Below are 26,479 nucleotides of genomic sequence, written 5' to 3'. Positions count from 1 at the left end.
ACACCAGCTTTTCTTCAGGAGGCTCCCTGGGGAGCATGGAACAGGGAGAAGGGAAGTTTGTTGTAGGGAATATCTGAAGGCCTCAGGCTGGGACTGCCGGCTGTCTCTGGGTGGGCCAACTGAGAGTTCAGGCAAAGGGACCCAAGTTTAGATCCTGGGTTCAACACTTGCTAGCTATGTGACCTAAAGCAGGTTGCTCAGCCTCTCTGAACTGCTTCCCTTTTTGAGATGACGATAACGAAGATGTCGTAGGACTACTGTGCGGAAAAAGCGGGACAATACCTGCAAAGTGTTTGGTACTCTTGCCCAGTACATGGCCCATAAATGGTGGGTACCACCACTGTTAACGATGATTAGCCATCTCATGATCGGGTTGCCTTGGGGACTGTAGATATCAAAAATCTGCTAGTTCCATCTGCCTTCATGACCTTGCATGAGGTCAACATTCTCCTGCTTGTAAGTGAAACAACTTTAAATATTGAAAAATGAGGATCTGATAATGACTGGAGTAGCTCCCGGGGCTCAGATGACAGGGGCTTTGGTTTCTCGCCATCTTTCTACTCTGCTTTTTAAGTGTGTTGGCCTCCCTCTCAGGGAGCCCTTCCCATAGGTGGCCCCTGGACCTCAGGTGTGCAACCCACCAGCTTAGCTACTGCGGACAATAGAGCGTGTCTTAACAGAAAAAGGTGGGGTGGGGGGGGGAGGAGCTGGGAAACCCCCCCAGGGCATTTCACGGTCTCTGATTGGCCCATTTTGGGTCACATACTGACCCCTGAACCAATCGCAGTGCTTTAGATTTACCACGCGCTTGGATTAAGTAAATGCACACTCTCCCAGGAACGGAAGGGACATTCAGCCTGCCCTGCCCTGAGACGCCAGAAAGGGAGTTTCCCACTGGAAAACCAGGCTGCTGTTACTAGAAGGAACGACTCCAGTGCAAGACCCCCGTCTCCCAGATGGGCTGGGAGGGTCAAGCCAACCCCTGCGACTCCCTTTGCTGGTCCTTTCATAGTACACTGAAAGGAGTAGACCCTCCTTCAGTCTGTCCATATATTTACTCCATTTGTATCAGGCTCTGGATCTGGGTTCCTTCTAACTCTTTGGTCAGGGATTCTCAACTGCAAAATGATTGCCATTTGCGGCTGGATAATTCTTGTGGTGGGGGCTATCCTGTACATGGCAGGACGTTTTACAGCATCCCTGGCACCCACCCATTAGATCCCCCCTGAGAAGTTACCGCCCACAATGTCTCCGGATTTTGCCAAATGTCCCCTGGAGGCAACATCACCCACTGTTGAGAACCACAGTTAGTGTTGTTTCTAGGTCCTTCGATCCGTTAGGAGTTAGGCTAGTTTCACTCTCCGAGGTCCAGCTTCTTTCCTTACCTTCAAGTTCTCTCTACCCCCTCTACTGACAGCACTTCTCATTGGTAAACCACAGCCCCCTCTCTCACAACTGCCACATCCGGACCAGGACCTGTCACGTCTCTGGCATTTCAGTCCCATCTAGGGATGCTTTGGACAGTGGGTACCCATCTTGACCTTGGAATGTGATCTGTTACGGGGCTGGCTCCCCCATAGTCTGCCAACCACAGTGTGACACGACTCTGAATGGTGCTTTGAGCGTCAGGGGACTGAGAGAGGGAGGCTGTCTGTTGCCTGGAGTTGAGACCAAAGATGCCTGGTGTTTTGGGTTTCTTGAGGCCGGACTGGGGTCTTTCGCAGCAAGCTCGCCTGGTCTGTCCCTGCTGAGCCCACTCAGGCAGTAAATTCCATGAAATGGCTCTGTGTGGGGAACTTCTCAGCGGCCCTTTGTTCTATGGACAATTAACTTCCACTGAACATTAACTACCGGGCGACTGCATAATTAAAAAACATCACATTTCCACTGGGGGAGAACTTCAGCTCAAGCAACTCAGAATGGCTCTGATTTAAGATCCATAAACTCAGTTCAAGGCAATAAATATGTAAGTAATTGATGATGTAGTGTGCGAGGAACTTAAGACCCATCCATCACACTCGGGCACGCAAGGGCTATGGACACGCTTGGAGAACAGGACGAGAGGAAAGGAATAAATGGCCAGAGGGACCTAGACAGTTCTGCCCTCCCCATAACTCATCGCTGTTCTCCGCAGAGTCATGGCCTCGTTCCCTAAAGAGTCTTGTCCCCGGGTTTTGTCTTCTCAGGCCAAGGGAAAGAGCTGCTAAGCAAAGCTGCAAACAGGCACCTGGGTTGCTCAAGGGGAAAGCCACCTTTTATTGCACACCTACTGTGTGCCAGGCACTTGCTTCGTATCCATGGGTGGCCCTTAGGGAAACTCTACAGGATGGGTTTTATCACTCCCATTTTTCAGAGGAGGAAGTCCGAAGAGGGGAAGACAAAGAATCATAAGGGCAGAATTAGGAATTCGAATCAGGTCTGCCCCTGTAAATTTCATTCCATTTTGTCCCTCTGCCTCGAAGGCAGAAAGAGGGGGTTTGGGCCCCGGGGTTGCCTGCACTGCGGTCCACAAACGTGTCCTGTCATCCGTGTCTGGGTCCGGATGTTAAGCCCAACTTGTAGATTCCAGCCTGTGATCTGCATGTCCCCCGCTTCTCCCCGCCCCACGCCTGTCACTGATCTGCCGTTTCTGTTGGTTTATTTCAACGTGAGACCATTTACAATTGAAATTGATGGAGCACAGGGCTGGCTGTTTTTCTCCCTTCACAGGGACATTTGTGGTGATGGCAGCGTGGGGGCCTCTGTCTGTCAACTCTTGTTTTGTTTCTACTTCTCATTTAAGCCTGAGCCGGGCACAGTAAGCCAGCCTCTTCCAATTAGCATTTTCCTTCAGGTCAAGGAGACAGGTCCTGTATCTGTGTGGTCCGAGCTGGGTTTGGATTGCTAGCCGGGCCCCTAAGCTTCTCCGGGTCTCCAGGCTGTCTGTCCTCATGCTGGGGGCTTCTCTCCCAGGAAGGGTACAGAAGAAGACCCCTTACCAACTTTGCTAGTGGTCTCTCTTCCCGATTGTCTGAAGAGAGACCATGAGGCTCCCAAGTGGGGCTCCGCAGTTAAGGAGATCTAGGTTCAGCTGCTAGAAGAACATTTTTCCTTAGGTGACCCCCAGCCTCAGTTTTCCTGTTTGCAAAATGAGGTCATTGGTACTTAACTCACAGGGCAGGTTGGTCATTCATTCGTTCTTTTATTTAATAAATATTTGTGGAAGTGCCACTCTGTGCCTACCATTGTGCTAGTTAACGAGGCAGGAGGGCATGAAAGAGACCCTGGACACATAAACATGAATCATTGGTGGCTCCCACTCCCATGGTCAAGGGCTGTGGGGAGGACAGATTCGTAAGCAGGGCTCTCCATGTGATGAGGCAGCTGGCCTGGAGGGGTGAGCACGGGATGCTCCGAGAGGGTCACGGCAGGGACGTTGCCCACCTGTGCATTCAGGGAGGGCTTCCTGGAGAAGCCATGCCTGAGCTGGATCTTGGACGGGGAGTTGGCATGAGTCTGGCTAAGAGGAGTGGGGAGGAGAAGCATGTTCTGGGACGAGAGAACAGCATCTTTAAAGGTGGGAGGTACAGAGCTGATCCGTGGTGTGAATGTGACTGGGGGAGGGCTGGGGCGGGGGCTGGGGACAGCCATGGGGCTAAGGGCAATTTGGAGCCCACAACGGGCCCTCACCTTCTGCTGCCTTCCAGGTGCATGGGGCATTTTTGTCCCCTTGGCCACGATCAGCAGATTCTTCCTCTCCATCGGGCCTTTCTCTGTCACTTGAGTGGTAGATATGACCTATGACAAAGGTCCTTGAGGCAGTGATTGTGGATACCCCAAGCCTACTCTCAGGATCATATTTAAGGAACCCACACACACCCCCCCCCCCCAGCACCCACCAAACTCCCACCGCATGCATTTCCTTATTGAAAATTTATTTCCCAAATAAACCAAGGTGGATCCATTATCCTAATGAGACTCTTCTGGATTTCTAGATAAGATTTTATTCCCTTTTTGTATTTTAATTTTATTACCTTTTTCTATAAGCTGCTTTTGACATTTCAGGATGATCCCCCTCTGCCTCTTTCCACACCATAGCAGTAAAATTATATCAAGGGGAAATTCGAGGGGAGAGTTTCGGGTAGGGATACTGGAAGAAGAAAGCTTTCCCAATACATCTTTTTAGAGTTGAGGGAAGATTGATCATTAATGCCACCCCCCCCCCACTCCAATCTGTGGGGTGGTAGCTCACGGAATTAGAGCCCCATTGCCTCACTTTCCCTGTCCTGCCCCCCACGAGCCCCTGCCCCTCCTCCACCCCGCATGCATCCCCGTCCTACTTTTAACATCTTGGGTTCTCCATCCATCATCCCCACAAGGAAGATAATTACTCGTGTGGCACGGGGTCTCCCATTGTTTGGTTACGAGGTTAAAAATCCCTGATACACTTTAATAAATTCAGCAGTGAGCACATTATAAAATGTAATTAAATGCCTCAGCCATTCTCTCTTCCTTTACCGGCAGTGAAATTTAATTGAGGCCACCTGAGGGGCTGGAATAAATCACAGGTGATGACTCCGGGATTCATGTTGCTCCCCGGGAGAGGGAGTGAGGGCATCACCGTCAACTTGTGGGGAATTCAGGGGATCCCCGCTCAGCAGGGACCTGCCAGGACTCAGATACAAGGTGGCAATGGCTTCTTCAAAGGGGGAGAATGATTTTAGTGGGTCCACTGGATCTTGAAGGTGCTTCTGGTTTGGCTTCAATATTTAAAAAAAAAAAAAATCTGTAACCTGGGGCCAGGAGGAATGGGTGTGGAGAACTTTGTGATTCCCTGTCTGCCCCTGTCACCCTGTGTCTGCACTTTCCTGCCTCTTGCCCCGCATATGAGCCCTCTGTCCGCTGTGCTACCATTTGCTCGGTGCCCTGACTGCTCATCTGTCCTGCCAAGGTCGACTTCTACCTGGAGACCCTCTCAAGAAGGCACTTTCTCTGTCTCCTCCCTTTGGCCAAGACTGGCACCACCATGCCTCCAATTATAACTTATGGATCCTCATGGTCTTCTCTCTGTGTTGATGAAGTGACAGCTGGGTAATCTGATTAATTAGCCCAGTCCGAAGCAGTGAGAGGAGAGAGTTAATTTTCCTTCCCCTCTGCTTTCAAGAGCTGACATGGATTTCAGCAGTGGCAGGTAATCAGAGACATTGCCTCCTCATGGATTATTCTACCAGGAGACAGGGAGGGCCAGGAAGAACACAGGCTCAGGGTGAGACCCGAATGGGTTAGATTCTTAGCTGGACTGCTTACTGGTCCTCCTGTGCCTTGCTCCGCTCTTCTGTAAAATGAAACAACCCACAGGATGCTGGGATCAGGTGAGCAGAGGGACGACACCAAGTGGCCATGCACATTTTGGCCTGGAGAATGCAGGTCATTTGTCCAAGGATCCACACCATGTAAGTGGCAGACGTGTGTCTACAATCCAGGTCTTCTGACTTCGGAGTGGGGGGTGAGGGAACCCTCCACAATGGATATGGATATCAAATAATCACATTATATACTTTGGATATCTCACCACTTTACTTGTCAGGTATACCTCAATAAGACTAGAAGGGAAAAAGGGGGGGAAAATCTCTCTGCTAATCAGCTAAGGAAATGAGTTGCACAGCCCTAAAAAAGGGGTTGACACACTTTTTCTGTAAAGGGCCAGGTAATGATTATTTTCGGCTTTGTGGGCCATACCATCTCTGTCACAGCGACTTAACTCTGCTGTCGTAGCGAGGAAGCAGTCACAGACGATGTATTAGATGAGTGGGTGAGGCTGTATGCCAATCAAGCTTTGTGTACAAGAGCAGGTGATGGGCTGGTTTTGGCCTGAGGGTCACAGTTTGCCAAGCCAGGCACTCAGTCATGGTCCTTGGATAGCTTTGTCATGTTCTAACTGGTGCATAAATCCTTGAGGCAGAGCGATGATGACAATGACAAAAACAATAATAACCATAATGTGTCAGGCACTCAGCTCAGGCCTTTTCCAACTACATTACCCCATTCGTCCTCCTAACAAGCCTGGGAGGGAGATATTATGACTCCTTTTCCCCACGAGACAAAACTGAGACCTAGAGGTCGAAGTGCCCCAAATCTCCTAGCTAGTAGTTGGCAGACCGGACCTCTGCAGTGAACCCTTGCCCACTCTCCATGGGGCAACTTGATGACCTAGAGGCCCTTTCCATTCGGAAATGAAGTATGCCACTCTGTCTCCTTGGGAAGCCCACGTTCAGGGCCTTGTCCCTAGTTTAAACCCCAAATACATGTGAATTGATTTGACCCTGATGCCTCCATTCCATCCCAGTCCTCTTATTAGTTCTAAACAGGTAGCTTTGCCATTGCTCTTTGTTTTGAGTCAATGCCATGGGAATCCCTGACTCTCCCCTGAATGGTCTCTTCCATCAGGAACAAATAGCACTCTCCTTGCTCATCCCTCCCATCTCTTACCAATGTCAGCCCCCTCTGTCTTGTTTCTTCCCCTGCGACAAGGCACCCAGGCAGTCTTATGTATATACTGACCAGCACCAGGTGGTTCCCTGGATGCCTCTGTAGCTATCAAGGGCCCTAAGCAATGAAATTTGGACCTTAGGAAATGGGTTGTAGCTGTCTCAGGGAGAAAATAATGCCCAAATACACAAATTAACTCAACTTGGCCTCGAAACACCATGGAACTGTAACCTTTAGAGACAGCACATAATTTAAAAAAAACAACAACAAACTTTTAGATCTCGTATATTTGAATTGTATATTAAAGCAAATAGAGTTGTTCCCTCCTATGTGAATAATAACATGAGCAGCTTTAGCCAAGGATTGGTTGGCCCCTTGGATAAATCAGGAGGATTTTAGCCGGCGACTGGCCTGTGACCCCACAAGAAAAGTTGAACTGCCTCAGTTTTATTAGTTGCTGGTATCTTGGAGCTCAAAGAATTTGCGACTTGATTTGAGCGCAGTGCTGTTGCTAAGAACTCACTCAGTCTGTCGTGTCCCTGGGCTGGAAGCTTAAAGGCAGCTTGGAGCTTCCATTTCATTTGTGGTGGTTTCTGAGGATGTGCTCTCGGATTTGGTGCCCCTGCTCAAGCCCCAGCTGTACCACCCAGAATGGAGTTATGACGAGTAAATGAAATAATACATCTAAAGCACTTAATCTGAGTCCTGCCATGCAGTAGGTGCTCAATAAATGTTAGCCATGATTATTACTAGTTTTCTGTGCCCAGAGGTCTTTATCTCCATGGAAACATTTAAGGATAGTGTAGCTTGCGTCTGAAAGGGTAGAGAGCTTAGAGGCTGCAACAGACAGCTTCTTGTGGTCTTTTCCAGTTCTAGGACTGCATCGCTTAAACAATTTTTACATTTGGCTCAGAAGGAGACACATTATCAGGGATGGATAGCAAGGCTTTAATTTTTTTGGAAACTGAGTTCAATCCTGAAGTACACCAGATACTGGTTGTGGGACTTTGAACAATGAAGTTTTCATTTTCCTTACTTCTAAACTAGGAATACAGCCTCATAGGATTGTTTGGATTAAGTGAAGAAATGGCTCCAAGAGCCATATCCCCACTTGGGATTCATACCAAGCCCGAGCATTACTCCTCTGTGGACTGATTATTCTGCGATGTGGATTTTTTTTTTATTGGGGGCTGCAAGTGGGATCACGACAGCTCAAGTGGGAAAGGCCTGGGCTGGGGAAAAAAATGGCCTTGTAAGGGTCAGGGCTGATGTTTTGAGCCTCGGTGGGGTGGAGAGTTGGAGGAGGGGGGAGGAGAAATTGGAGGGAGTGCCTATTTTTGTCCCAGCCGGACTGGGCTATTCTCCCCTTGGCCACCAGAGGGAGCTCTTAAATGCATGAGACCCGCCCCCCCCCCCCCCTTCCCCCCAGCACAGCATCCGGACTCTGTTCTAATGAACTTCAGGGTTCCTTCCCCTTGCTTTAAAGCAAATCCCAAAGCCCCCACTGCTTTACTTCCCTCATGAAATGCATCGCTGTCTGAAATTACCTTGGGCTTTTATTTATTTACTCACTATCTGACTCCCCCTCTGGACTCCAGGCTCAGATGCTGTATTGGTTTCCTATGGCTGCCGTAACAAATTTCCAGAAACTCAGTGGCTTCGAACAACACCTGTTTATTACCTTACAGTTCTGGGGATTAGACGTCCAAAATCAGACTCACAGGGCTGAAGTCGAGGTGTGTCGGCAGGGCTGGCTCCTTCTGGAAGCTCTAGGGAAGAATCTGTTCTCTTGCCTTTTCTAGCTTCCTTGGCTGTTGTCCTTTCTATCCCCAAAGACAGCAACTGTCACATCTCCTTCTCTAACTTGGGCCCTCCTGCCTCCTCCTTCCATATATAACGACTCTTATGATTACATTGGGCTCACCTGGATAAGCTTTAATTTAATCAATCTGCAAAATCTCTTTTGCTTGTTAGGTGACATACTTACGGGTTCCAGGGATTAGGACATCTTGGGGGAGGGATGTGGGCATAATTCTACTCAACAAAATATTGTTGAAAAACTGCAGGAGTGACGGCTGAAATGAACAACATACTGTTACACCACCTCCCAAGACTCTGCAGCTCTTCCCTGAGCTTATAAGGGTCAGTGTTCACCATTTCCTTTGCTCTTTCCAGACAGAGGGAGGAGGCATGGACATACAGGGTGGGTTGAATTCCGTGTATCTGGAGAGCAGTCTGGACTAGAAACATCCAGTTTGTTCTGTCTGTGGTTCAAATCCTAACTCAGTGACTTCTTAGTTACAGACAATTGCTTATTGCTTCTAAGCCTCAGTGTTCCCGTCTATGAAATGGGGATGAAATTGGCTGTCATTTATCGAACCCAAGCTATGTGACCTGAATTAAAAACCCCAGCCCTGGCCTTTATTTGCTATGTGACCTTGGGCAAATGGCATAGCTTCCTGATTTACTTGGTGAAATGAGGCTAATCATAACAGCTGCTGCATTCTTGCGCGTCATATATCGTAGATGGATTACATGAGATAATATATGTCAAGGGATTATTTGACAATAGTGCTTGGCGTATGATAATGCCCAACAAATAGCATACTTATTTTTATTTTTCTTATTTCTTTTCTTCTTCGTCTTCGTCTCCAGCATGTTTTTCTCCTCCTCTTGCTTTGCTATATCATCACCTGTTTTTACCTGTTAAATGTTTTTAAGTTCTTTTTGTTTCTTTTTAAAGTTTTTAATGTATTTATTTTGAGAGAGAGAGGGAGTGCGAGCAGGGAAGAGGCAGAGAGAGAGGGGGAGAGAGAATCCCAAGCTGGCTCCGCACTGTCAGCACAGAGCCCGACGTGGGGCTCGATCTCTACCTGTTAAATGTTTATGGATGTTTTTTGAACACCTGGCTCTTCTGTTAGCCTGAGTTCCTTCCCACCAGGTCAGAGCCCGAGTTTCTCATTTTAAAGCTCTTCATAATGCGAGTGCTTTATTAATGTCTGTTCCTTGTGTCGAGGCTTCTGTATGTCCGTCTGGCTCCTGAGGGGGTTTCAAAGACTAGGGCTCCTGGTTTATCCCCTTTCTGTATGGAGGAACTTCTGAGAGAGCATAGACAGGTACTTGTAGGAGAGAAGAACCCTCCTTCCCTGCGATACTCCCATTCTGTACGCTAGAAATGGAAACATCTGAGAAGACATTTCTATTATTCTACCCCTGGGACTGAAGGCACCAGGAACGCACACAATTCTGCCTCCACGTCTGCATGGCTTGTTATCAGAAAATTAGAGTAGAAAAGAAGCTTTGTTCAGCTATGGAGACATCTTAATAGGCGCTTTGATTGTTAAACAGAAGTTTCTGTATCAGTTTAATTGCTGTAAATGCTGTTTGCCTTCTCTGTTATGATAAGGCCTGGATTTTCATAGATTTCTCCCCCCTTCCCTTTAAACAGTTTCTCTTTGCTTTAAGGCTTGAGTTGGCAAGTTTAATGAAATCCACACGAAGAAAGGAAAGAGGGGATCTCAAAGTTCACATCTGCACACCCACGGACGAAACCACACGGAGATTATTATTGCTTGAGACTAATGATGCTGTAGCTGCGTAATGTAATTGACAGAATTCACCCCTTCCATCAGATACTGGGAAATGAAACCAAACAACTAAACTTAATTACTTCTACTTCTTGAGAAGGTGCTATAATTGAGAATAACAGCCTAACTGGGATATGAATCTAAAAGTGAGATGTGCTTATAATAGAGGATTTGTTCTCTGCAGACTTGAGCCTCAGAAGTACCGTTTTGGTTTCTTTCGGGGCAGGGGTGGGGGGGCGCGAGGTGGCTAGAGTTGTGGAAGACATCCAGATCAGGGATTCTCAACCTTGGCATTTGCAACACTTGGGGATGGTTGATTCTTTGGTGTAGGGACTGGCTTGTACGTTGCAGGATGTTGGGCAGCATCCCTGGCTGCTATCCACTGGATGTCAATAGCACCTCCCAACCCCAGTGTGACAGCCAGAATTATTTCCAGATATTGCCACTTGTCCCCTGGGTGGGGCAGAAGTCACCTTGGTGGAAGACACTGGTGTAGGGCCTTTGGAGGACTTAGGAGCCATTACAGAATTACTCCTTGAGGTTCTGCTGGTACTGAGCTGTGCGACCTTTAGCAAAGTCACTGCATTTCTCCGAGCCCTTGTGTCTTCCTTGTAGGGAATAACGCAAACACTGACTGCACAGGGGCATGGTTTCCAGGGATAAACTGCACAGCATAATGCCTGATGTATATTGAGCGATCAGCTAACTCAGCACTTCGTTATAATACTCTTGAACTCAGCAAACACATCTGAAGTATTTACTTTGGCTCTGTGATGCAGAGGTGAAGGTGTGGTGCCTGTCCTTGTGGGAGAGACAGATGCACAGAGACTCCTTGGTGCTCCCTTATTCTGCACCCATGGCAGACATTGCTAATCAATCGTGGTGTTCTTTCCTACTGGGCCTCAGGATCTTTCTTAACACGGTTTTCTAGACAGCCACTACCACTGTCCCATGAGATGAAGCCCATTTGGCACCCCTAGTTTTCTAGACTCCCCACGAGGAGGCTGGGTATCTGTGCGCACTACCACTCTCTCTTCAGCACAGCTGTCCCATCTGTACCTGCCCCGGTGCAGGAGAACGCATTTTAGAGAGTTAGCAAGGAGCGTCTGTCTTTCCAGATCAGAGTGAAGTCTCCAAAGGAGGTAGCAATGGGAAGAAAGCTCTCTTTCGCTCTTTTTTAAAATTCATTTTTCTTTCTTGTCTTTTTCGTTTCCCTCAGAAATTGAAACAAATGGTCAAATGGCTCGGACTTGGTGACATTTAATAGTTAGCCCAACTAGAGGAGATTCCACTGGCGATGATGCTGATTGATATATCATGCTGTCTCTCTCGTGGGTTTTCTCTGCCCTTTGGGCTTGGAAAATCATCAGCTCTCCTAGAAATGGTCCCAGTTTCACAAGGGTGGAATTGGGGTTTCTGGGAACAGCTTTCAGAGGACTGTGGGCAGTGTCATTAGACAGAGGAGGGGAGTGAGTGGGTTGGGGTTAAATGCTCCCTGATCGGTTCAGACATGCCGGACTCCCAGCGAGCACACTGCTCCATAGCAATCGCTGTGAAAAATGAGGTGTGTGTTTGCAGCTCTGAAAATAAGAAATGGGCTCCATCTATCTGGCTTGAGAAATGAGAGCTGGTGTGTGGGCCAGCCGGTCATTCCCTATCTTCCTAGCTGGCAAAGATTCCATGGGCAGAATTGCTTCATTTCTGCTTCGTTTCACACCTTCGTGGGGCCTTTGAGGTCTGGGAGGAGGGATGCCAGGGCAGCCAGGTCATGGAGTCAAGGTGGGGGCTGGTGCTCAGCATCTGCGAAAGAAGTCTCAGAACATAGTCAGAGGTGAGGGGATAATAGAGGTTGCTGGGATTTCACCTAAAGCATGAAAGGGAAGACCAGATGAGGGCAAGCACCCAGTCTGAAGTCTGTATGATTTATTGTTTCTTCCTCATTCCCATTCATCCATCAGCCTGTCTATCCATTCATTTATCCATCCATCCATCCATCCATCCATCCATCCACCCACCTACCTATACATACATACATACATACATACATACATACATACATACATCTACCTATCCATCCATCCATTCATCCATCCATCCATCCATCCATCCACCCACCTACCTATCCATCCATCCATCCATCCATCCATCCATCCATCCATCTACCTATCCATCCATCCATCCATCCATACATACATACATACATACATACATCTACCCACCTACCTATCCATCCATCCATCCATCCATCCATCCATCCATCCACCCACCCACCCACTGACTATTCTACCCACCCATCTACCCACCTGTCCATCTACACACTCATCTGTCTGTCCACCTGCCTGTCCAACCATTCATCCACCCAGCTATCCAGATATTCAGCCAGCCAGCCAGCCATTCATTTAGCCAACCACCCACCTACCCATCTGTCCATCTACCCACTCATCTGACCATCCACCCACGTATCCAACCATTCATCCATCCACTCACTTACCAACCCCTCTATCCATCCATCTGTCCATCCACCCCCTCATCCATCCACTCCTCATCAGTCCATCTACCTATTTTAACATGAGTTTATTTAGATGGTACATGTTTGGACATGTTTTAAATAGTTACTGACAATATACAGCAAGTGATACTAGTTTTCTATATAGAGTGTGCTTTTAACATAAGTGTGTTTAAACAAAAAGAGCTAACTTAAAATAGTAATAAAATAATTTTGTGGCTGGACAGGACACGACAAGACTGGGAAAGTGGGACGTGCATGCCTGGCATTTGGAAATCTGCACCGGAACTTTGCACACAAGGGCATATGATCTAGAGTCCCTCAAATCTGGACCCGCATTGCTGTGCAGCCTCCAACATGTATGATCTTGCACAAATGACGTCCTTTCTCCAAGCCTCGGTTTCATTGTCTGGAAGGTGGGGATGCTAACAACCCCCTGTCTTTGGGGTGGTTTTGAGGACGTAACGAACTAAAGCCTGTGAGTCACTTAACACATGCCTGGCACAATCTAAGCACTCTGTAAATGGAAGCAGAGCTCATTTTTATTCTTTCCACAGCTGATTTCTTTCAAGGCATTCCCTGGTTGCCCTGCCCAGGGGACCTTGCTGAAGTCAAGGTGACACGTGTTAAACCAGTGTTCCATTTGGCTTTGGTTTAGCAAGTGATGGTGGTAGGTCACTGTCCTTCCTGAAGCTGGAGAGCCTCCCTCTTCCTTCTCGGGCTTGTCCGGAGCCCGCCCCACTCTGATCCTCTGTGTAACAGGCTCTTCTCCTCTCTTCTCTCCCTGCAGACACACTGTCCGTGCCGCGCTGGTCCCCGCAGATCCCTCGTAGAGACCTCGGCAACTCCATTAAGCACAGGTAGGCTGGATTCCTGTGGGCACCGGTACCCACCTCCGGTAGGTATCTGGCCCCCAGAGTGGGGGAAGGCCAGGCAGATATTTTGCTTCAGTTCCTATGTCATCATGCCTCTCTCTCCTCTGCCAAGCGAGACCTCAGTGTGCCCCCTGGGGACTGAGATGTCGGCTTCTTATTAACCTGGCCCTTATAAAACCAGCACATAATGGTTAAAAACCAGGGATTTGGAGTCAGACTGTCCTGTGTTCGCATCCTGGCTAATAAAGCTTTGCAACCAGAAGGAAGTTACTTAACCTCTCTGAGGCTCGGTTTTCTCATCAGATAATTCTGCCTACCCTTAGGGTGTCATAAGGATCAATGACATAATATATGTAAAGTGCTAAGCAAAGGGCTCATAATAACCACTCGGTAAACGGTATCATTGTCAAGAGAAATGTTGTACAGCCTAATTTTGGGTCTCCCCACCCAGAAGACAGGATTGAATTCTGAACTCAGAGGTACTCTCTGGTGAGCTGTAGGTCAGCCCAGAGCTCCAGCCCTGTTGGGTCCGTGGAATAACCTCACCAGGGGTACACCTGTCCTGTCAGGAAGGACACTTGTATCTACTAGACATCCCTTCTAAGCAGTTCTTTGACTTTCCAGATTTAACTTTCTACGTTTTATGTAATTACCCTCACAGTCTCTTCACAAACTCATTGGGGTAAGTAGCACAAGTGTGATCATATCCATTTGACAGATAGGGAAACTGAGGCCCTGCACGATTGAGGGATGGGTCTACAAGCTAATTGACCTCGGCACTCTGTATTCTTTGGGCACTGCTGCTCAGAGTTTTCTTTCTCTGTACCCAGAGGCGTCTGGGAACTAGCCGAGGGACCCGTTCACTCATTCATGGATTCTTTGCACTAGTATTTGTAGAGAATTTACATGCCTTGGTTTCAGCACTGAGCAAGGCGTCGGGAGCCCTTGGGGAGCTCGCGGTGCAGTCGAGGACTAGATGCTTAACAGACCATGACAGTGTGTGGCATTGGGGCTATAAGGTGGGGGGTGGGGGGGGGCGGTACCAGGGGCAGACATATCGCCATGGGCGGGTGGGCCCGAGGTAGGAATGAGCACACTGTCTCCCGGAATGGCACCTTGTCAACAGGTTTTCAAAGAAATATGTTGACAGAATAGTTGTTAAGACCCAAATGAGAAAACGATGGAAGAAGCAGTGAGAAATACGTGATAGACGCGTCCGTGGTCGGGCCGTGAGCCGCAGAGAAAGGCATCAAAAAGAAGGGCCTTTTTTGTGTGCTTCCCAATACCCCGGGCTCAGTTCTACCCCTGGATCGGTCCCACCCCTGGCTCAGCTCCGCCCCTGGATCGGTCACGCCCCTGGCTCAGCCCCGCCCCTGGACCGGCCACGCCCCCTGCTCAGCTCCGCACCTGGATTGACACCACTTCTGGTTCAGCTCTATGCTGGGTTGGCCACACCCCTGGCTCAGCTCCACCCCTGAATTGGCCTCACCCCTGACTCAGCTCCCCCTCTGGATTGGCTTCACTCCTGATCAGCTCCACCTCCGGATTGGCCACACCCCTGACGAAGCTTCTTCCCTGGATTGACCCTGCCCCTAGCTCCGTCTTGCCCTGGTGGCGCAGCCCCATCCCCCAGCTTTAGCAATTTAGATCTGGTGGTACCTCATATTCCAATGCTGATTCTCAGAGGAAGGATGATGGTCTTGGGCATCAGGAATGTCTTCTTAGTGGAGCCAGGACTGGGGATGCCCTGTTACTCTTTAGTGTGACCCCGGGCCCCATGCCAGGACGGGAGACCTAGACTCACCCCAGCCTTGGTGAAGAAATGAAATTGAAATCCCATTCCATCCACTGTCCTCAGAGTCACCTCAGGCAGAGCTCAGAGAGAGAGCTGGTCCCAGAGATGGGAGAGGACTGGAAAGGAAAGAGAACTCCCGGCTACAAAGCTCACGCCGCCTCCCCTCCATGCCCACACTGCTGGCCAGGGGGGTGGACCACAAGCCCAGTCACCATTCCTAAGAGCTGCCAAATCCCATAAAGTAGACCCTGCCAAACTCACTGGCCCCGTGGAAGGGGCAGAAAAAGGCTTAACCAACCCCCAGTCCAGAACTGGAGAGGGAGTCTTCTTAGCCACAAGAGTCTCCGTTCAGAATGTTGCTATTTGCCTCCATATGGAGGCTTTGAGCTGCGCCTCATTCGGCTTGGAGAGTGACTGACCCAAATCAAGCAAGTCGGTGCAGCAGAGGGCTGCAACCTTGCCCTCAAAATTCTCAAGCACCAAGTTACATAATCACTTCTGATTTTCATTTTGACACTCGGAGGCAGCGGAGATTAGCTACAACTCCTGCTGAAAGTGGCAAAAATTGAAAATGAAAATTAACTCTGACCCGGCAACCTGCAATACTTTTCTCGGGCAGCCCGGCCACTGCCTGGTATCTCTTGGGGGAAGAAAGCGCCCCAGCGGCCGCGGGAGCCCCTGGAAGTTAATCGGAGGCACCTCTGTTCCTGGCTGGCAGCTGTATATCAGGCGCGTCCAAACTGCCTTCTGTTGGCAACAAGTGATGGGGGGGGGGGGCGGGGGGCGGGGAGAGAAGATGAGCCCACGGTCTGAAAAGAGTTTTCACTTTAGAGACTCTTCTGCTACTCACGTTTGAGGCCTCGGCTCTTCGGGGCAGGGGGGAGGCTCCAGCAAAGCTCCCCAGATGGTTTGATTGGCAGGGAGGGGGCACCGGTCTGCCAGCCTCCCAGGAGGCTCCACCTCGCCTTGTGGTCCTCTGAGGGCACTTCTAGCCCCCCACCCGTCACTCTGTCCCAGAACTGAAGTTGGCGTACAGCAGACCACTGGGCAATACCTGTTGAACGAATGCAGGATTGTCATGAATGTCCAGGGGACAGTAGAGTCCCAGCCCAATCGAGTGAGCACTGACTACGTGCCAGGTGCTGTGAAGCCCCTTGACGTGCATAACCTGTTTCGTCCTCCCAGCACCTGTGAGGCTGGTACTGCTTACCATCCCCACTTTACAGAGCGGGAGACTGAGGCTCCAGCGGCCCAAACAACCTGATGAAGTCACGCTCCTCGGAAGAAGCCAGGCTGGACCCCGGGGCCTGTGCACTCACCCTTCACGTGGTTCATCCTAGAGACAGCCGGGAGTCACCGTCACCTTGGCCCTGAACGTTTTCTGTCTCTTTTCCGCAGGTTTTCCACCAAGTACTGGATGTCTCAGACGTGCACAGTCTGTGGAAAAGGAATGCTTTTTGGCCTCAAGTGTAAAAATTGCAAGTAAGTGGCTGCACCAGGAAGTGTTTTCAGGGTGCCTGACGTCAGCTAGAGCCACGCTAGCCTTTGAACTAGCTTGCGGAAGCTTGGTTTCCTAGCTTTCGGGAGAGTCGCTTGCCCTACGTTTCAGAACCGCGTCCTAAGTGAACCTCTGCCTTTGGGCAAGGGGTCAAGCAGCACAATTGTGAATGAAAACCAGAGCTGACGGATGGTGCCGGAGATGTTTACCGGGGTGTGTGGAGCCACGGCGGTACTCTGCATATTCGCAGCATTTAACATGAGGGGTTGGCACAGTTTTTTTCTCTAGGTGACCGCATAGTAAGTATTTTAGACTTGGTGGGCCCAGGGGTCTCTGTTACAGCCACTCAGCCAGGCCTTGTAGCTCAAAAGCAACCGGAGACAATATGTAAACAAACGGGTGTGACCAATGTATTTGTTCTAGTAAAACCTTATTTCCATAACTGCGCGGCCGGCTGGCTTTGGCTTCTCAGCTGTAGTTAGTTTCCCAGTTCCTGAGTTAGAGTTTGTGAAGTCCTTTTCCTCTTTATTTTTTCTCCTCTGCGTTGTTGGGGCGGGGGGGGGGGGGTGGGGGGTGGGCCGTGTTCTGATGCTCCCCATTTTACAGATGTGAACGCTGAGTCTCCGCAAGGGGAAGTCACCTGCCTGCGGGCACACGGCCCCGACCCCGTAACTCCCCTTCCTTCTGTGGCATCATGTCGCTCTCGAGCTCTCACAACCCTCCCCTACTCCACGCACGCATTCCAGGTCACAGCTGGCAAAAGGCAGGGAGGTGACAGAATAAAGCTGATGTCCAGTATGGGCTCTGGAGTCAGAGTAAGATAGGTTCAAATCCCGGCTCTGTGATGCTCTTGCTGTGTGACCTTGGGCAGTTCACCTCACCTTTCTGTTCCTGCCTCTGTGTGTGTGTGTGTGTGTGTGTGTGTGTGTGTGTGCGCGCGCGCGCGCGCGCTTTATCTGCACGAAAGGAATAATTGTCACACCTGGCCGATCCGGTGTAAGCATTCAGTAAATCACGAAAGGACACAGCACGGTGCCAGCCTCTGAGCTCTGTCCTCTGTCAGAGGTCACAAGTGCCTTTTTGCCTGGCCTCCCTCTCTCTCTCCCTAAGCCTGTGTGAAATACCTCCCTGGTCCAATCCCTAGAAAATTGTCAGTAATATTCAGTGCATCTTTCCGTCTGCTTTATAGGAGCCATTTAGTTTCAGAGAATGTAGGAGTCCCTCTGTCCTTGTCCAGCCCAGGCTGGGAACTCCCATTCGGGCTCCTTCAGGCCCCCCAACATCCTGTCCCTTGAGGGAGGGGGGAGGGGACAGCAGCAGCGGCATAAGGTGAGGTGGGAAGACTATTACCATCTGGAGGCCCATGTCCCCACCTTGGTCTTCCTTAGACCCTGGTTCTCAGGTGAGCCCTCAGGATGGTGGCCTCTGGGCTTTCTGACTCCAAGGCCAGGCGGTGGGGTCCAACTTGAAGGCTGTCTGATGCGTCCCATACCCCAGCTGCTCGGGGCGGGGGGGGGGGGGGCTGTCTCATCCATGCGTAGTCACACCGTGTTCTGAGGGGAAGCGGCAGCCCCCCTCACATCCTCACACCTGCGGAGTGGAGGCTTTGAAGTCGGGTAATTAGGTGACAGGGACGCAGCCAGGAGTCCGTGAGGCTGAACACCTCCTGAGCCATTTAATTTTCAGCCCTAGAGGCAGAACTCTGAGGTGGCCTTTGCTCCTGTTCTCTGTTCCAGAAGTAATGAACAAAGACTCAGACCCTGCCAAGGGTTGGGGGAGGCCTCTGGGGAAGGGGTGGCGGCAGTAGGGGGGGGATACCTGGGGGAGAAGCACAGGCTTTGGAAGCAGCCAGACCTGAGTTTGAGCCCCAGCTCAACTGCTGCATTCTCTGTATGAGCTTGAGCGAGAGGCTTGTTGTCCTGTCGCGACTCAGTTTTCTGGTCTGCAAAGTGGGTTGACGCTGGTGCCCTCAATAGAGCTACTGGAAGGAGCCAGTGGAATGTTCTTGCCCTCGATCACGGTGTTTCGTCAGAGAACGTTCTTCCTCACTCCACCTTGCGCAGAGATGGCTAGATAAGAGGCAGCATCCCAGCCACGTTTGGATTTTACCGTCGATCTCACCACTTTGCTCAGCTCTCAGAAAAGCTGCCGGAGCAGTGAAAGCAGAGTCCGGAGTTGCTATGAAGTTCCGACATGCTTCCGGTGTTTTTTTTGACACTTGTGTAACGACAACCATTTTGAACTTGTGTTAACTACAACAGAGCTTAGAGCTATCTCTAGTACGTAATTATGAGCTGGCTTTATTTTTACTGCTGTCACCAGCTGAAGTTTGGATTCACTCTTCCATGAACCAAATCCTGCAGTTTTTGCGTGGTTTTGAAGATGGGCAAAATTTGGGACACACTGATGGGCTGACAGAAGGGTTGGACGGGGGACAGAAACGGGGAACGCACAGACGCCGTCGTCAAGGGGTTTAGGGAAAGACGCACCTACAGAGAAGTGGATTTCGGGGGGACTGAAGTGCATGCATAAAGAGAGTGACAGATGGCATTGCACCGAGGGGGCACGGAGAATGGGGAGGCAGCTTTTTAGAAAAAAATGGGCAGAACTGCTTGTTCGTTTACTCAGCTGTTTATGAGCAGCTACTCCATAAATGTGCCAGGAGCTCTTCTAGGCAGCAGGGAGATCACAGTGAATAAAACGCACAAAATCCCTGCCCTCCTGGACCTTACGTGCTAGGGGAGGGGAGGGACAGTAAGCAACCCAGTAAAATAGATCATCTGTGCAGAGGGTGCCAGAAACTAAAGAGAAGAAGGAAGCAGTGAAGGAAGAGGGGAAGGGCCGGGCTTAGGGCTAAGATTTTAATTAAAGTGCTCAGGGAAGACTTTATACTTGAACCGGAACTTTGGAAAAGCAGTGATCTGTGGCACTGGACATTTCCTGTTCTCCGGAAGCATTCCAGAGCCGTGGATTTGAATCTGCCCTGAAGGCAATGACTTTTTTAGTTTGCTTGTTCTTTTTGTTGTTGTTGTTGTTGTTTGTTTTTTAAACCTAAAGCAATGTTGGTTCTGTTGTTGCTAGAAACTCCCTGGGTGAAAAGGATTGGATTGGACCCTGGTGACTCTACAGTGGTCCCTGGGCCAGCAGCAGCAGCACCTGGGGGCTGTTTAGAAATGCAGACTCTCAGACCGTGCCCAGACCTGCTGCACCAGACTCTGCAATTTAAGAGACTCTGCAATTTAATCACTGTCCTGGTGATTCTTGCACACATTAAGGTCTGAGAAGCACTCCTCTGGGTGATCTCCAAATTCCCTGTTAGAGCTGATTTTCTTTGTCTAGATAACGGGTCTCAAACTCGGGTGTGCATCAGAATCCCCTAGAGGGTGTGTTAAAACACAGATTCCCGGGCCCGCCCCAGAGTCTCCGATGCAGCAGGTCTGGGGTGGAGCCCCAGGATTTGCATTTCGGTAAGTTCCCTGGTGCAGCTGATGCTGCTGGTCCTGGGACCACTGCTCTACAAAAAAGTGGTAGTTTGCCAACATCAAGCTTTCTTTTCCAGCCTGACATTTCAGCACATGAGGTTTGTGTTTGGGGCTTTTGTTGTTTTTTTTGTTTTTTGTTTTTACAGACTGGTCGATCTTTGCTCACTATTTTTCAGGCTTTTGTGCCGTGTTTCATCTCTTGGCCTCAGTCCTATAAACTTGATTCTTCTTCATCATCGTCTCTCCTGTAATATTTGTGTGATAAGCCAAACAGATAAGGCATGACTGGAACCCAGGCTGTAGGTCAGACACACACGCCTGCATTTGAATCCTGACTCTTCCACGAATAGCTGTGTGACCACTTCTGAGCCCCATTTCTTCTCCTGTCCAAAAAATATCTACCTCACTCGACTGTTTAAAAAAACAACAAAAATACAAACAAATAAACAAAACAAAAATTAAGTGAGCTAATACGTAAGGTAAAATGCTCAGTCTGTACCTGGCACGTTATAAGAACTTCATAAACGAAAGCTAATACTGTTACTAACTTTACGGATTAATTTTGGGGTACCCCCCCCCACCCAGGAAGCCAGGATACTTGTGAACGTCTAACCCCCTTTCCTCCTGCCTCGGCTTAATGGCCACTTCCTCCGGAATTATCATCAGCTGTCTTGTTGGCGTTCTGAATAGAGAGATTAGCGAACTAATAGGAAATTATGCTCAGAAAGCAATTTGCAGTTATCTGAATTGAGGACTTTTCATCTAATAGGTTCATGAGCGCGGAATGGAGTTTCGTTCTAAGTGGTCGGATGTCAGCACCATCCACGTATTGTCTGCTGACTACAGATTCAGCTGCAGGAACGTGCTGATGGGTTTCCCAGCCCTCGTTCATGCCTTGTCTGCATCTTTCCTCCTCGGGGTCCTTCCACAGGTTTCCGCAGAGCTGAGTTCTGGTTCCTTGGAAACCCGTCCACCCCTATCTGCGTTTCTTACGGGATAGTGCACAGCGGTGAATTCCGTGGCTTGTGCTCTAGGCAGGGAGAGTTTGAACCGAGGTATTTTTGTGCATATGTGTGTTTTTTGTTTTTTTGTTTTGTTTGCTTTTACTGCATGCGCTGAGTATGGAAGGGAGGGGGACGTCTTTCAAAACTGTCGGTGGAGAAGTAGCATTTGAATTATCTGTCTCTCCTGCGTGTTTTAGCCTCCCCTCTCCCCACTCCTTCTTTTGGGTTGGGTTCAGTTCAGTCAGCATCTCTGGTTCGGTGTGTGCTGTGAGGAGCGTTTCTGTGCTACCTCTTGGGGTTCAAAGGTGAAAGAGACACCGTTGCTGTCCTCCAGATGCTCACGGTCACTGCTAGTGGCTTAAAACTTATAATCATCACATCTGAGTCCCTCCCAAGACTTCTTGGCCCAGACTCTGGCCATAGGGCGTAGAAACCTGCATATTTTTTTTTATTTGTTTATTTATTGACAGAGAGAGAGAGGGAGAGAGCAGGGGAGGAGCAGAGAGAGAGGGAGAGAGAAAATCCCAAGCAGGCTCCACACTGTCACTGCAGAGCCCGATGTGGGGCTCAAACCTATGAACCACGAGGTTGTGACCTGAGTCGAAATCAAGAAGTCAGATTCTTGACTGACTGAGACACCCAGGTGCCCCGAAACCTGCATTTTTAATAAGCTTCCCAGAGGATTCAGATTTGCACTGGGGTGTGAGTGAGGAACATGGTTCTAGAAGGAGGGGTGAAGCAGGTAGGTAATTATTACTGTAGGGGGATGTGCCCAGGCTGCACCAGGCTGGGAAAGGGTGCATACATGATGCACATCAGGGGGGCTGTCCCGGAGGCCTTTGAAGTCTTGAGGGAGGAGGGACACCTGGGTGGCTCAGTGGGTTGAGTGTCTGACTTTGGCTCAGGTCATGATCTCACGGTTTGTGAGTTCGAGCCCCATGTCGGGCTCTGCTGACAGCTCAGAGCCGGAAGCCTGCTTTGGATTCTGTCTCTGTCTCTGTCTCTGTCTCTCTCTCTCTCTCTCTCTCTCTCAAAAATAAATAAACATTAAGAAAACAAAAAAAGAAGCCCTTGAAGTCTTGAGGAAGGAGTGGGAAGTAGCCAGGTGGAGCAGGGGGAAGGGTGTTCTGGGTGAGGTCACAGGCAAGGACACAGGCACGGGCAAAGTCTGGATCAGGACTTAGAAGGACTCGAGCATATTTTTCAGTTGTTTGTCCTGGGCGGGGCCTGGGGGCCGGGGAATACCGATTCTTCTGTGCAGACAGGGCACCAGGCCATGCCGCTGTGACTCGTGGGTGCTACTCCCTGTGGCTCCCAGCCTGGGTAGGGACCGCTCGCTCCCCATCCAGCCCCGTTCCTTGAACCCTGGAGCTGTCATCTTGCTGGAGTGGGTCACTTGCCAAGGGCAAGGCCTTGGGGAGGACAGTGCTGGTATCAGGGTGGCCTTTGCTTCTTGCGGGAAAGTAGGAGCAGGCAGAAGCCAGGAGTTCAGATGCCCGGTCACCTGCTCTTATGGCCTGAGACGCGAGGGGTTTGGGAATCAGAATGTCTGGCAGGTGCTAAGTCTCCTTTTTCTCTAAGACCAGGGAGCAGTCGCTCCTCTGCTTTGAAGACAGAATGATGAAGTTAGCGGTCCCAGAGCACAGTCTTCCCTCACCCACATGTGACTCGATGGTCTGCTTACCTTCCTGGCGACCTCATTTACCGGTTGCTGTGGAGCTGCTGCAAACAGTTCATACCTGAGACCTCCCCGGGGCGGGGGGCGGGGGGGGGGTTGCCCTTGGGTGATTGTGGCTGCCTCACCCCAAGGTGCCCAGGAAGAAGCCTCCCCCTGCTCCGGGTGGCTCAGAGCCAGGTGCAGGGTACAGAAGGCCAGCCTGCTTGCCTCAAGGCAGACACGCTCTGTGGTGCAGTTCGCAGCCCAGAGCCCCGGGGGGGATCAGGCTGAGACTAGAGTCACCTGAAGCCACATCTTTGCTTAGCTTCTCCCCCATTCCTTATCCAGCTTCCCCCGCAAAGGAAACAGCCTCTCTTGGAGAACTCTCTCCACTCACAAGAACACCCATCTCAGGATCTGCTTCTAAGGAACCCAACTTAGCATAATAAAACAACAGCAGGGGGCAGAGAGAGAGCTGTTTAGGTCCTGGCTCTGCCCTATCCTGGCTGTGTGATTCTGGGGAAGTTTCTAAACCTCTCTGAATTGGATGTCATAGGACCTGTGAGTGCACCAATGGCATTAATGACTTGAGGATTCCCTCAAATCAGAATCTTTCAATAAGTTGGTCAGCATGTATTAAGTTGCAGAAACGGCTTTTCTGTTAATGCAAAGAAGGAAGAGAACCCTACTCACTAAATCGCCTGCGTGGGTTGAAGTGAGGGAAAGTTCTGGAAAATGTAGCACATTTCTTCCTTTTCCATAGTTCTTGTTCCCCATTTGTCTTTTAGGATATTCTGAACCATCCTTCTTGGGAGACATGTTCAAGCATTTATAATCGGGTTTCTCAACCTCAGAACCATTGAAATTGGGGGCCTGATAATTCCTTGTTTGGGCAACTGCCCTGTGCATTGCAGGATAATTAGCAGCGTCACTGGCCTCCACCCCCAAATGCCAGGAGCACCCCCAACACACACAGACACACACACACACACACGCACACAGACACATACTCCATCCCAAGTTGTGACAACCAAAAATGTTTCCAGACATTGCCAGATCTTCCCAGGGGGAGCAGAATTGCCCTTGATGGAATTGCCTCTGGTTTATGTAGTGAAACAGTCATTGCCAACCAACGGGACTGTGGTATACTTGTAATTCAGTTCTAGAGTGCCGCTTTAATATTTATTTATTTTTGAGAGAGAGAGTGCATGCATGGGAGAGGGGCAGAGAGAGAGGGAGACACAGAATCCGAAACATGCTCCAGGCTCTGAGCTGTCAGTACAGAGCCCGATGCAGGGCTCGAACCCACAAACCGCAAGATCATGACCTGAGCTGAAGTCAGACGCTCAACCGACTGAGCCACGCAGGCGCCCCTGGAGTGCCAACTTTAGAGTGCCATTACAATATTCAATAATGTGATCAAACATCTCGGTTTGCCTGGGACTTTCCTGGGTTTAGCACTGGAAGTCCCATGTCCCAGGTGACCCATGTTGGTTGGGGCATGTCTGTGCAAATAGAAACATTTCCTGTGTTCTGATTTAGGTCACTGCCCACTTCTGTAGGGGTGAGACCCATAATCCTTTCCCTGGGAAGGTAAAAAGTGAGTTTAGAAAACTGAGTTAACTAGCCCAAGACTTCCAATTTATTCCAGTGTTTGAATGCCCTTTAAACACGTTCCTTCTCCTTCTGCCTTCGGTAGCTTGGCTGGATGTGCTCGCACTTATTTCTTTCCACATAAGCTGGTACTTCACTAATTTTCATTAAAAAAACTTTTTTTTTTTTAATTTTTTTTTTCAACGTTTTTATTTATTTTTGGGACAGAGAGAGACAGAGCATGAACGGGGGAGGGGCAGAGAGAGAGGGAGACACAGAATCGGAAACAGGCTCCAGGCTCCGAGCCATCAGCCCAGAGCCCAACGGACGCGGGGCTCGAACTCACGGACCGCGAGATCGTGACCTGGCTGAAGTCGGACGCTTAACCGACTGCGCCACCCAGGCGCCCCAAAAAAACTTTTTTTTAATGTTCTTATTTATTTTTGAGAGACAGACAGAGCATGAGCAGGGGAGGGGCGAAGAGGGAGGGGGAGACACAGAATCTGAAGCAGTCTCCAGGCTCTGAGCCGTCAGCACAGAGCCCGACATGGGGCTCAAACCTGCGAATCGTGAGATTATGACCTGAGCTGAAGTCGGATGCTCAACCGACTGAGCCACCCCGGCGCCTCTACTGATTTTCATTTCAATGAGCCGTGGCTCTGTTATTGGATCTTTCTATTTGGATTTTGTGTACTTATTGGTTCTTCTCTGGGGCTGTATGTTCTCCTAACCTGTGTTTTTGCATCAAAATACCGTGTTTTATCTGAAAATTTCCTGGTTTTGCACAGTGACTCCAGCCACAGGCGATGAGGTGGAAGTGTGGAGTAAGCCTTGGTTGGTTTGAGCAACGGGGTGCACTCATTTTCCTGGCCCTGGAAAGACTGAGGAGTTGATGAACACGATGCTGCAGCTGCCGTGAAGTTCCTGGAAGCTTCGGGAATTTATACCCCACACAGGATATTGGCAGGATATAATTATAAGCATGCATTTCAGAGATCACCAGCTTGAAGCCTGAACTTACTTTTCCATTAATAGAAACATTTCTGGTTTTGCAACAATCAGAATGGGAATTCACGGTCCCTTATGGGAGTTTTTGCCTAGTACGTGCAAAACTTTGGGTCCAATCACAGTTGTATGTGGAGGATGATTATTTTACTGGAGGGGCACCTGGGTGGCCCAGTAGGTAAGCATCCGACTCTCGATTTCGTCTCAGGTCATGATTTCACGGTTCATGAGATCAAGCCCTGCTTCGGGCTCCGTGCTGACAGTGCAGAGTCTGTTTGGGATTCTCTCTCTCCCTCTCTCTCTGCCCCCACCCCACTCTCTCAAAAAAAAAAAAAAGTAAAGAAAACAACTTAAAAAATAATAATTCTGCTAGACGCTGAGGTGGGCATTGAGTGTGATGGATGGTGCTGATGGGATCATGTATTGAGGGCTTACTAAGTGCTGGACATTTTGCTGAACAGCTCGCATGCATGATCTCATGTAATCCTTGCAACAACCCTGGAAGGTAGGGTCTGTTCCTCCCCGTTTTACAGATGAAGAAACGGAGGCCTTCAGGAGTAAATCCAAAGTCTCCCAGTAGGTAGATCTGCTCACCAAACCACCGGTCTCTCTGACTCAGCATCCCAGACTCTTAGCCACTTTACGTGGGTAAAGGGCCAGCCACACAGTAGGCCAGCAACAAATGCTAGCCCCCTCTCTGCTTCTCCTTGACTGAAACAGGCAGAATGGAAGATGCAAATCTGATCTCAACCTGACCTCAGACCAGAGCTAGTAATCTTTTTCCTCCTCATTCCCCGAGCCTGCTACCCTCTCCTCTATTTCTTGCATTGAAAGATGGCGAAGGTGGGGGGCCGTTCCCGGGGGGGCTCGGTCGGTTAAGCGTCCGACTTCATCTCAGGTCATGATCTCGCAGTTCACGGGTTCGAGCCCTGCGTCGGGCTCTGTGCTGACAGCTCAGAGCGTGGAGCCTGTTTCGGATTCTGTGTCTCCCTTCCTTTCTGCCCCTCCC

The 26,479-nt window shown here is 49.7% G+C and overlaps 1 protein-coding gene across 5 annotated transcripts in view; it reads left to right on the top strand.

Moving 5' to 3' along the window:
- The window catches only part of KSR2 (kinase suppressor of ras 2), a 436,140-nt gene that overhangs the window by 300,480 nt on the left and 109,181 nt on the right, over positions 1-26,479 (top strand). For all 5 annotated transcript variants that reach the window (XM_053205478.1, XM_053205476.1, XM_027043814.2 and 2 more), the window contains exons 6-7: positions 13,352-13,421; positions 16,630-16,713. In XM_053205478.1, coding sequence (XP_053061453.1) covers positions 13,352-13,421; positions 16,630-16,713 — 154 coding nt within the window. The remainder of the gene's footprint in view (positions 1-13,351; positions 13,422-16,629; positions 16,714-26,479) is intronic.

The sequence above is a fragment of the Acinonyx jubatus genome, chromosome D3, assembly GCF_027475565.1.
Source record: "Acinonyx jubatus isolate Ajub_Pintada_27869175 chromosome D3, VMU_Ajub_asm_v1.0, whole genome shotgun sequence".
In the NCBI taxonomy this organism is placed as follows: domain Eukaryota; kingdom Metazoa; phylum Chordata; class Mammalia; order Carnivora; family Felidae; genus Acinonyx; species Acinonyx jubatus.
The sequence above is the reverse complement of the archived record's forward strand: the minus strand, read 5'-3'. Positions and strand labels throughout refer to the sequence as shown.